The 13,113-nt window shown below is 37.3% G+C and overlaps 1 protein-coding gene across 2 annotated transcripts in view; it reads right to left on the bottom strand.

Annotated features, from left to right (window-relative positions):
- tnrc6c2 (trinucleotide repeat containing adaptor 6C2) overlaps window positions 1–13,113 on the bottom strand; it is a 58,438-nt gene that overhangs the window by 27,659 nt on the left and 17,666 nt on the right. For both annotated transcript variants that reach the window (XM_079627598.1, XM_079627599.1), the window contains exons 2-3: window positions 10,980–11,074; window positions 6,817–6,838 (exon numbers count right to left, since the gene is read on the bottom strand). In XM_079627598.1, coding sequence (XP_079483724.1) covers window positions 6,817–6,838; window positions 10,980–11,036 — 79 coding nt within the window. In that variant the 5' untranslated portion in view covers window positions 11,037–11,074. The remainder of the gene's footprint in view (window positions 1–6,816; window positions 6,839–10,979; window positions 11,075–13,113) is intronic.

The following is a 13,113-nucleotide window of genomic DNA, read 5'->3' as shown; positions in this document are numbered from 1 at the left end:
CAGTTGTAAATTGAATACAGAGATCCCCTGGAGTCATTTGAAAACAGAGCTGCTGGCTGCTGCCTGAAGCTGGTGACGCACATCTATGATTACATTCTGGTCAGCGTGCCTATCCATCGACCACGCTTCCAGCCAATCAGGATGCAGTCTCTGCCTGCCTCTTTCTCTCCTGTGCCCTTCTCCTTCGCACATTTCCCCTCCTCCTCTATCCGTTCCCTCTCTACACTCTCTCCTCCATCCCCCACAGCCCGTTCGGCTCGTTTATTGTCCCTATTGTTCGAAGTGCTTGTGAATTCATTACAGGAAGCAGATGGACACTGGGACCACAAGCTTTTCACACTGGCAATCTCAGACAGGCAATTTGCTATGGGGCCTCTTTCATTCCATCTCTTCCTGCCTGTGTCAATCTTTGGTTCTTCGTGATTCTAGATCTACTTGTACAACACCATCTCTCTCACTTAAAAATGTACATAGTATGCACACATGTACAACGGTTCTTAATCCCAGAACAAATATGGCACCACTGACAAAAAATTAACCCTCAATAAATCTGAAAATAAATCAATTAAAATTACTGTAAAGGCTGGAAATCATTAGGGACAATATAATATTGCGGTTTTTAAATATTAATAAACAGTAAAATAAGGGCCATCAAAATAAATTTGACATGCATATATACACATACAGTATATATAGCAATCTAGTATTAACTTGATCTGCTTGCATCTCTATTTGATTGGATCCTTGCGTAATTACATTCTTAGAATAGCTTAACTTAAAAGAGTACAATTAAATTAAAAACACTGATTCTTGGCATACAGTAAGAATATAGATAGTATTGTAAACTAAAATATGACAATATTTTGAAATATCATTTTTTTTTCTTGCATGCATATCTGCATATTTTATTGACAAAACAGTAATGAACCAATTCCGCTTCCCTTTAGATCTGTCATTTTAACAAATATGAAAATATCCTAGACCCATGTTAATACACCTAATTTATACACATAAATTTAATTTGCATTTGTCTTGGGATGATACTCGTTTATTGATGCAAAGAGAAAATGAGAAATTCTCGAAGACGCACAGGCATGAACTGCTGACAAAGCACATTATAGTCTGTCTGTGAGGAGGATAAGAGGTTCTGTATAATGAAACATTTATGAAAAATACACTTTGGGCAACATTTGAGTTGTTCTGCTTAGTTAAGCTTAGTCAAGCCTGAAATTAGAAGATCTGTAAACTGCAAGTTTTGAAAAGCAAGATATGTAAAAAAATTAATATGTACCTGAAGACCAGGATTCAAACACTGATACAACTTTTCCACCGAAATTGTGCTGTATGCAATATTGGACGTTCCCAGTGCAGAAAGATTTGTTGATAACAATTAAAGCTACTTTTCTTTATTTTCATCAGTTCTAGACTATCTAGCGGTTTCTAGTTCTAGGCCAAATCATCTTGTATAAACTAAGATAAGATCGGATGAACCAAACTCAAAACAGCAAGTAAATAAACAGCAAGTAAATAAAATAAGTTATATATATATATACATTTTTTAAGTATTCTGCTCCCAAACACTGGGGGCGTGTCCACTGTCGGCGCTGAAACCATGCCCACTCGCAACCAGGTAACATACACTTACATGACGAAGGTATAGCTAACAAACTGTAGGCTGTAGTAACTAACGGAGCAGGCAAACCACTGATGCTAACGTGCTCTAGTTATTATAGTGTTAGGGGAGAGGCCATGCTCAGTAGCTCCAGTGCGTCATCGTCGAGCCATGATTTCAGGCCTGCCCAAAACATCCTGAACGCAAAAATGGCAAAAAATAAAAATAAATAAACAACCTGTTAAACGGTCCAACTCCACAATTCAGTACTACCTAGTTCAGAGTCTTTGTAAAAGGTTTTCAGCAATACATTTATAACATTTATAATAATAACAAAACTGAAAAATGTGTTAACCACCCAGCCAAATTTGAATGATAAAAAAAAAACGCAAGTAAATAAAATAAGTTATAATTTTTTACTGGGGGCGTGTCCACTGTCAGCACTGAAACCACGCCCACTCGCAACCAGGTAACATGCACTTACATGACGAAGGTATAGCTAACAAACTGTAGGCTGTATAGTCATCTGCAGCTCTTAATGTGGCGCTTTACGTCTTTAGCAGGAGAGAGAAGCATCGTGCATGGAGCGAAAAGGGCTTGAATGAAGAACGTTTGGCTCTAGATAAAAATACTAGAGAATATAGCTTGAAATATCATTACCATGATGGCCCTGATCACCTTTGGTGTGAACCGCTCCGTTGTTAAGACTTGCTGCTCACTTTAAACTGTAGAAACGGTAAAATGGTGCAATTATGTCCCGCGGTCCGGATGGAACCAAGCCGTGGTCCGCCATTTGAATGCCACTGCTCTAAAACTAAAAGAGCATTTCTGACACTTTCCTTTTAATGTACATTTTTCACATATTTATTATATATTACTATATATTTTAATCTTCTAAATATATAATCATTAAACTGACATGGACTCTTGAGGGTGAAGCAAATGAGCATGGCCTTTGTTAATTTGCATAATCATATAGTCATTTCTGGATCAGGAGTTTGAATTCATTCATTACCAGTTGCAATGTTGATATGCACGACAGTACAATTAAATATGATAAACAAAAGTCCTCTAAACTGATTAATGTGCTGCAGAATAAATCAACATTATAGTCTAAACTTTCATGATTAATGAGTATTTATGAATGTCACATTTGAAGACCGTCCTTCCTTTCTGCTTAGGCAAATTAGCCGCTAATTACTGTAGATCGCAATTCATAAAAATCAGCTTTATGGTTGAGTGTTGATGCAATTAATTGAATGTGAAATTGTAAATTAATTGCATCAAGAATTACAGTTTATCAGGGAGAGAATTGATGCTGCTATCATTTGTGACACTGTGATATTCATGGTTTTGCTACTAAGAGAAATCACTGTGAACTTCAGAGGGGTGGGGGGGTGCATGCATTTAAATTAGCCATTACCCATTAAAAAGTCAACTGGCTGCAGGAGATTTCCACCCCAGCTGGGCATAATTGGGGCAGAAAATGCCTCAGTCTGAACTCTATATTATTTTGGCCTTGCTGTGCTGCACTAAGAAATTGGTGACCTTTGCAAAAAGCCACTTTTAATAACACAGTAAATGAATTTCCATGTTATGAGATGCACCTTTTTAAATTGGTCTGAATGTTTAAAAGCACAGACATAGCATGAACATGCCAGTTGGTAGTGATAATGACAACAGATGTCATTGAGGAGAGTTAAAGGTGGCTTCTGTTTCTCATCTCAATATCCTGATCTCAGGCGAATCTTCCTTCACCTCCTCAACATGTAAAACAACAGTAACCCCTGATGACAATTTATATTTATTCTGTTAACCCATCTCTAGCAGAGTTAACCATCTTCAACATTCACGTAAATATGCATGAAGCAAACAGATCAATGTTTCAGGAGGAGAGAGGAGAACAATGCAGACAAGGCTGAATTTCCATACCAGCACTGTGAGGCACACCAAATATCCAAAATCTGTAAATGCGAACACACGAAACATTCAAACACCACAAAGGGATGATGTTTATCCATCCCTAGACACAATGAGTAACACTTCATGAATGTCTATCATTGGTTACATCTGGAGTGCACCCATGTTTACAACAGCAATAGTCCACAGTTTTATGTGGTTAATATATTCTAATGTTGTCAAGACAGCATTACCATCCAATGCCAGATTACCATCCCATACAACTTCAGAACTTTGGGACTATCAATGTAAAGATGCGGTCAAGTAGAGACAATGGACCATTTTGCCTGCAAAAATATGAATGCAAGCACACCTGAAGTTGACACTAAGGGACTGTTCGTTATTTATTTATGGGGCCACCGGAGGAGTTTTGAGATCAATCGTAAAAAAAGACTTGACCCTCCCTTCGCCAGCAATAAATTTTTCTATGACCCTCCAAAATGATTGTGAAAAAAGGCATGACCCTCCCCGATCATTTATTGATTATTACTTCTGTACTGGTTTGCGCTTGGCAAATATGTTCAGATATCTCTATGCCTAGACCTACACCAAACGTTCATTAAAAGACTCCTGCACACCCGCCTTTTTCAAACTGGCGCAGCGCTGACTCGCGATAGGTAGAAACTGCATGATTTGATTTGTTAAACATGAGGATTATCCGTCTGGCATCGCCGCTCACTCTAACATTAACCTAGATAATTGTTCGCTGTTCTTAGGCGCATAACCAAGTGTGTGTGCGGAGTGTGTAGCGCGCACTGCATGACATGGAGGCGCCGATGCGATCAACAGTGGAAACAACTTAAAATACTCTATTTATGACCATACAAAAAAGAATAATGCATCAGTCGCAATACTTTTATTTGTGTAAACTCACAATAACAAGAAAACGTTTTGCTTTCGTAAAATAAAATAAAACAATCAGGGTCTTTCATGGTCTCCGTGAACTGTAGCGCGTCAAAAAAAAAAAAAAAAAAAAAGCAGAAACATATCGTAGGCTATATAGCATACTAGCCTCAAATATATGAAAAAAATATCTATATAAAGCTTGATATGTCCACTTTTAAAAACGAAAAAAATCAAATCGAAAGCAAATATCATCTGATGTAATCCGTATGAAAGATGCATTTCTCTTAAAGGCGCACTTTACAGCGGAGATGTATATGGAGACATGTTTGCAGCGGACACTGATTTAGAAAAAAAGAGTTTATTAATAAACAATTAAAATGCATCGTTATTTTTAAATACATATTTATTATCATTAGCCTGTTTTTGCGGCAAGATTACACATGCGCTTGAGCGCAGAATGGGCTATATCCCATGCAGTATTTAAGCAGAAATTAACGTGCGACTAGTCAAATATTTAGTATATGGCAACAATACATTTACTATATTTGACATTATTTAATTAGTAAGTATCCAAAAGTATTTTGGAAACTATGATAGGCCTAAATTTTTTCATGATTTTTTGATGAATAAAAAATTCAAAAGAAAAGCATTTATTTAAAAACGAAATATTTTGTAACATTACACATGTTTTAATGTCACCTTTGATAACTTTAATGCATCCTTACTGAAAAAAAATTCTGACTAGCCAAGTAAACCAACACATTTTTGAACGGCAGTGTACATTCAGTAGGTTATTATTTATTGCAATATAAACACTGTCAGATCAACAAGGTATCTCTTCATTTACCAGTCGAAGACGGAGCAACTTTCTGCTCTTATGTTTACTCCGTGCACTGTCAAGGTCTTCATCGTATTTATCGGTCTTTGCAGCAATTATTTTACCAATACTGCATCGCACGCTGTTGGCATCGAGTCTGGAGAAATGTACCCACACTTTTGATCGACTTTTCCACATCTTTAAGGTAGCCTATTATGTGTGTGTCCTCGCGTCTCATATTAATATGTACGCGGAGAGTTTGTGTGTGTGTGCTCGCGTCTCATATGAATATGTGCGCGGAGAGTTTGTGTGTGTGTGCTCGCGTCTCATATGAATATGTACGCGGAGAGTTTGTGTGTGTGTGCTCGCGTCTCATATGAATATGTGCGCGGAGAGTTTGTGTGTGTGTCCTCGCGTCATACAAGTATGCGCGTCGAGTTTGTGAGTGCGCGCGCGTCTCATATGAGTATGTGCGCGGTATCGAAATCTGGAACCGAACAACATGCCATTTTTCGATACTCGATAGTATCGAGGCAATTCGGTCGATACCTAAAAACTATCGAGACTCGGTACCCAGCCATAGAAAAGACCAGGTATAAATGCCCTCCGAAACGCATTCGAGACGGATCCGATCGCTCAAACCACTTCAGGGGAGGTCTGGGCCACATTCCAGACAAAACTGGACATGTGTAAATGCATCTGGTTGTTGAAACCACATATGTAAATTGTACTCCTCCCAAAAAATGCAATAAAATAAAAATAAACGTGAGAGCGTGTTATAGCCAGATATGACGACGCTACTGCAACACGCATCACTGCAGATGAGCCAACGTGCAAACTATTTGAAGAATTGAAGATAGGATTTAAATCCGTTTAGCAAAAACGCATTTATGCAACCACACCAGGACCACACTTTTTCTGAGCGCGCGCGCACTGTCAAACAGCGCCAAACTGGACTTGATCTTTCGCGTCTGATTTTTGTTGGGTCAGACCCATCTGCTAGCTATGGGGGGACCGAGACTGAGAGAGCTACATGGAAAAATATGCACAAAACAAGCCACTTTGAAAGTTTGTTGTTTTTATGAATACAAAAGTTGGGTGACCCTCCCCCTAGACTAAAAAAAGTTGGATGACCCTCCCCTCAACAAAGAATAAAAAGGCATGACCCTCCCCTATTTTCCTCCGGTGGCCCATTCCATAAATACCGAACGGTCCCTAAGCAAGAAACAATTAAAAAACAAGAAAGAATGCGCAGAAAAACAAACTAATAACCAGTCCATAAATTAAAATCTGCAAGCCGTTGATGCTGAGGAATATCTCCCATCCCGGTATTACCCGTCTGGGTTTCCTCACACCCCAGTGAGCATATGCTAATGAAATAACACGTGTCACCAAGCATTAGCCCACACAGGCATGAAGTCAGAGCGACAAAAGCTATCTTCAGACTAATGAGGAAGATCTCCATATTTGCTGACCTAACTACACACGAGTCACATTAAATATTAGCTGAATTACATTACTATTCTGTTGAATTATTACATTTCATTTTCAAAGACTAAAATGACTTAAAATATGTACATACCTTTGGTTTTCTGTTCAGTAACCTGTAAATGAAAGCAAGAGAAGCATTTTCAGCGAAAGCCATGATATATTTCCATGTACTTGTTCAGTGTAGTAGTTGTATTTGCATAGTATAATGAATATTCATACCATAATTTTGAAGCAGGCTGACCTGACATTTGCAGTAGTAATAAATTATATATTCAAATAGAGTAATTAATTTAGGTCCTGTACATATTTTCTTTGCAGTCAAAAAATGTGTTTATGCATGAAAACATACATAAATATCAGCAAAGTATCACTACAGTTATAAATTATTAAAATGATGGACTAAAAAGGATGCATTATTTTAAAGCACCTCATATTATTGTCAAGCTCAAAAATATGGACATGATCACTATGCAAATCTGGAGTGTTTTCCTGTTTTGTTGTTTGAGTGTTTGTTATCACCATACAACGAACATCCTTTATTTAACACGATTAGTAATATAAAGTGTGTATGAGACATCAAATGTACTGGTGCTTTGGCAATAACACTGACATGAAATTAAAACAAAAGTAGCACTACCAGACATTCTGGCGTATTGGTAGTACTGAATCCAGACTCGATTTGTTATCTAAGTGCTGTCTGACTGAAAGGTTGTGTTAAAATTTGGAATCAGTTCGGAATAAGAACTGGCTTTCGATTCCCAACCCTAGTCAAAAATAATAAATAATAGAAAAAATACTTGAAGGCTACAAGCAACATTTAAATTTAATATGTATATTTTTATGAAGCTTTTTATAGAACCCATTCAACAGCATATTTGTGGTAACAAAATTGGTAGAGATAACATCTCATACCTTGCTAAAATACATCACTAATCAAACGTTCTGAGACTTCATCACTTTGAGTAGAGTGATCTCTTATTCAGTCTTGAGGGAGGTTCAAAATGATACCTAGCCCAGAATAACAGAATGACTTAAGCAAAACCAAAAACAAAACTCAACTTCCAGTCTTAAAACCCACCTCATACTGCCTCATAATCTTGACAAGAGGCCCAGAAGGGGCCTGGAGCGAATCATATTGGCGCAAACAGTGCCCTGCTAATCGAGTGGAAACAGACTACAAACAGCCCTCTGTCAGAGAAGAGGCTGAGGGGAAGAGGAGTAAGAGAAGGAACCAAGGCCAGAGTGCTAGTTTACATTCCCTGGTGCCATTCCAGAACTGTTATAAAGACTGTTCTTTTCTTTCTGCCCTTTTAAGTACAGAACACTAACTCCAGGACACTCATCTGAAAGGTTCTGAATGAAGATGCTTAAGTATTTAATGTGCATTTCCTGAATCCCAGAACATCTAACTACTGATTCAGACACTGATTACAGAATCTTGAGAGAAAACTTAAACCAAGAATATAATCTGCTGTAACTGATATTAAAATCTGTAGGAATGCACACTATATCTGTAGTATATTGGTTTCAGAAGTTGGCATTTGATAATTGTGTACTTATCCATGCTGCCATCTAACATTAATCTCATGCAAATAATTAACTGTTGTATGTTAAATGTAATTGTAACATGTATGTTGTGTTTTGGTTTAGGGTATGTTTACACACCACCGTTTTCAACTGAAAACTTTGATTAAACTTTAGATTAGGGTCCAATTACTATTAAACTAACTATTAACAATAAACTCCAAATTACTGCTTATTAATAGTTTGTAAGGTAGTTGTTTAGTTATTGGGTTGGATTAAGGGATATAGAATATGGTCGTGCAGCATAAGACATTAATATGTGCTTTAGAAGTATTAATAAAGAGCCAATATCCTAGAAATATGCATGCTAATAAGTAACTAGTTAAAAGTAAGAATTGGACCCTAAATGAAAGTGTTACCAAAACTTGTTATGCGTTTTGGCCGTTCATTTACACAACAACGCAGTTTTGGGGGCATGAAAATACAAGCTTTTTAAAGTGAAAGGTTTTAGAAATGGGTTTTAAAGTGCAAGGTTTTGAAAAACGATGCCTTTACCGTTTTCGTGTAAAACATGAGTGTGTGAAAACAGTGACATCATGCACATGCGTGTTACATGTTTACGTATGCGTATTAAGTTTTTGCGGCGTCTTTCTTAAAGGGCACCTATTATGACATTTAAAATGTTCCTAATGTTGTTGTGGGAGTCCCCAACATCAGTTTTACATGCATGCAATGACAAAAAACACTTTTGTTTTCATATAATATGCATTTATTTTTACCTGATTTGCTCACCGACTCCCAAATGAATCGTTCAACGACTCGTTTTTCCAAACCCCTCCTTTGCGCGACGCTAATCTGCGTTGATTGGTCAGATGACCCAGCAGTGTTTACAGAGATAATACTTATTTTTAACACGGAGTGCAATGATGCTTTTATCAATTAAATTGTATTATAATAATGATTATAGTCCACTGCTTTATAGTTTGTAGTAAAAAACGAAAAATAAGATAAAGAATTTAATGTTATGTTAGCGAGCATAGCCCAGAGTTCATATTGTAAAAGCACAATCAGTCTTTGTTTGCATTAGCCCGATGCATAAACATAACGTTTTTACAAAAAAAAATGCAGTTACGTTACTACGAGGTATTACTCTATTCTTTAGACAACTCCGAAAACAACGACAAACACTTCACATATCTCAATACAATTGCCATTAAAGACCTAGAAGCTAAACGGTGCTTACACAACAAACAAAATAATTATTAAGCATGCTACATAAAATATAAAAGCAAAAATTATTAATAACACTTACAGGTTGTGATACGGAGGAGGAAGCTGATGCAAATACACTTGGAACTGAACCTTCCTTCAATATCAGCCAGCTCGCGAATCCAAGTTTGATTGCATTTAAAAAGCAATCGTCTTCAAAATGACGCGAACAAAGCACACGGCTCGGACTATACTTCTGTGGTATAGCTGTATATATATGAATTGTAGCCACTTAGTCTTCAAATGCTCCTCCTTGGGCAGATGAAAAAAAGTTTGCTTTTGAGTTGCACTTCAGAACACAGCGTCTCGTCGCCCTGATGTTTTCCCTGCTGGCCTTGGAGCGCAATAAGTGGGCGTATCGTATTCAAATAACTTGACAAGTTGACGTCATCTAGTCAGAGAAAAAGCTTCGGTCTTCTAACGATTCATAAAAATGACTCCGAGTCGACTCTTACTTTTGAAAGACAATAACTTTATATACGGTGCACTTTCATATTTCAAACTTTGCAGGATGTTTTTGTTCACTTAGATCTATGTTACACACTACATGAAAGGTAAATTTCAAAATTCCATAATAGGTGCCCTTTAACAAAGTGACATCTACTGGCCTGGCATGCATAATACAGCCTTTTTAGTCATTTTCGCAGATCAGGGTTAACGGGGTCGTTTTGACAACATTGTTGTCTGTTTTTAGTACATCGTTGTGGAGTAAACAAACCCTTCGTTTTCAATCTCTTCCCTGTTCTGCTTTGCCTGAGTTCTGTTCTCTCGTTAATCTCCTTGGTTGTTAATTAATCCCGCACCTGTTTCTGTTGTAGTTAATTATCTCTCCCCGTGTATTTAAGCCCTTAGTTCCCTCGGTTCTTTGTTCGGTCTCGTTTATGTGTAGTTTAAGTTTTAATAAAAGATTTCTCTAATATTCCCCTGTGCTGTGTGTTCTCTGCAACCACACGTGACAGTCATATTTTTTTAGCATTGCTAAATTCACTTGTAGCATTTAAAAAAATGACTAGTGGTTTATGTTTAATTTAAGCAAAATAATAGACAATGTTTATGTCACACATCCATCAGATATTGTCCTTATAAACATAATAATATGCATTTTTGGCTAGACAGTGAGAAGTTTTTTTCTATCTTTTCTTTTAAAGTCCGCGTGAACCGGAAGTTGCAACCAACTTTATCTCAGTGTTGTGACGTATTTCCGAGAGAAACGGAATACTAAATGAGGAAAAATAATGGCCGTGGCTTTTTTTTCCAACTAGCACCTGATTGGATCTAGAAAAGTAGGTGTTTCATTCAGCCTGTCTACTGTCAGTTGGAGGGGCGTGGTTACGGATGTTTTTGTGTGGATTGATTTGCATGGATGAATTGTTCACCACAAAACGATCAATTTAGGCAAACAAAGTAAATATGGGCAATTTTGATATCACGTGGACTTTAACAGAATTAAAATAAACTGACCGTTTTTTCTGCAGTGTTCTTCTTTGTCTCTACTTCTTGTTTTTTCTTTTCTTCCATCAAATGGTTCTCTCCGTGTGATGTTCAGCTTCTCTCAGCTAGAAGAAACACAGGTGAATGGTTACTAATTGACAGGATGGTAGAATCAAACCACCACCCAAGCCAGGAGACCATGCAAGAGCTCAAAATGAAATCAAAATGAAAGCAAAGACACACTTATAATATGGACTCGGAGTATAGCACCAGCAAGACAGTGAAAGAACTATGATTCGCAAATCCAGCTTTATTACTCATTCATCCAGAGAAAAATAATCTAAATTAGGATGTGGAGGTAGGGCTTATTATTAATCAAGCCTTTATTTACTGTATCTGAAAGCTGGTAATGGTTTCTGAGACTGAGACCAATCAAAGCAATGATAACTAACATCCAAGGCCAACCTGAGGACACCAGTCTCTACGGTGAGTCTAGTTCAGTTCTATACTACAGTGATACAAATCCAATACAAAATAACCTCAAACTCTGACTGTGCATTGATTTGGCAAATTGATTGTGCTACAGGGGACCATCTACATTTTGTCAGTTCCAGTATTTGGACCTCACTACTGCACTGTATCATTCATGACTAATGGACAGATGATTCTTATCTTTACAAATGTAAGCTTGCATAATCTATCACACCCCAAATCTAAACATTTTCCACCCAACAACACACAAGATCTCATTCCATTGACAATGCAAACATAAAAGGTCCCACGTGAGGTATTAATCCATGAACAGCAAAATAATATACCAAAATAATGGAAAGCGTGTCCTGTAGTGTTGCCAGTTTGTAATGAAAAATCTGTCAATCAGTGAGACAGGAAGACTGCAATTGACAACAGTGCATTATACGAGAACAACGCACTGGCAGAAAGCCATGATGTTATGACCGGACTAATGCTTAGTTGCTAGTCAGCTGTCCTGATTTACCCTCAGGCCCAAACACCTCCCATTGGCTGGTAATTTCTTCCCTACTTTTGCTGGCCAATCAGAACACAGGCGTTTGAGGGATTGCCATTCACATTACCTCTTGGCAGAGGTCCAGAGTTAGAAGATAGGAAATCGCAGTGGCCCATGTTGAAATTACCCCGGTGCATTTTGTGGAGGGGGACACTGAACAGCTTTATAAATATCCCACACCCTTTGTGTGCCAGAATTTTCCAAAGCCGATTCATCCAGCTGTTCAAAAAACATAACCATCTGCTCCAGAAATTTGCACTAATACAGTCCCAGCTAGGAATTATGTAAAGATACTGTGATCTTTATTTCTGATAAATTTATTATTAAAGGCAAGAACAATTAATTCTCTATTCTTTGGCACAGATACAATTTTATTTCAGGTTTTATTTACTCAACCTTACAATTCAATTCAATTCAATTCAAGTTTATTTGTATAGCGCTTTTCACAATACATATTGTTTCAAAGCAGCTTTACAGAAAATGCATTTCAAAAATGTACAAACAAAAATACAGTTATAAATACAGTTAATGTACAATAAATGTAAAAATATATAGTCTGTAATGTGGTTGGATAAATTTGAGGTAGGGCTAAACAATATACTATATATTCAATAACATATTCGATATTTGTAAGTTTAAAGGTTTGCTCTTAAATGGTTTTGATTTTTTTTAACCCAAACAGAAAACATCATTACAAGTTTTTCACTAAATGGATACAAGGACAAATCATAATTATATGCCCATATATAATAGCTTGTAAACGCTTTGAAAATATCTGGATTTCTGATTTGATTGCTTAATCTTAATTTAACCCACATTAATTACAGACAAATACAATCAGACATCACTGGTGAATCTAGACTACCTGTGGCCAGGCTATGTGATTTACTGTGACAATTTCTACACAAGCCCTCTCCTCTTTCAACACCTGCACCAAATGGGACTTATCGAGAAGGAAGAGCTGGTGCTCCCTCCACCAAACAAAACAGAAGTGGTACATGACCATTTTCCAGCACTACAGTGACCAACAGCTTCATTTTACACAAAGGGCTGTGTGCCATCCACCATGACAATCCCATGGACAAGATAAAACTTTCAGGAGCTGCTGGCTGCTCAGCTCACAGGTGTTCCCCTGGA

This window comes from Phoxinus phoxinus (genome assembly GCF_949152265.1).
Source record: "Phoxinus phoxinus genome assembly, chromosome: 11".
Classification (NCBI taxonomy): Eukaryota; Metazoa; Chordata; class Actinopteri; order Cypriniformes; family Leuciscidae; genus Phoxinus; species Phoxinus phoxinus.
The sequence above is the reverse complement of the archived record's forward strand: the minus strand, read 5'-3'. Positions and strand labels throughout refer to the sequence as shown.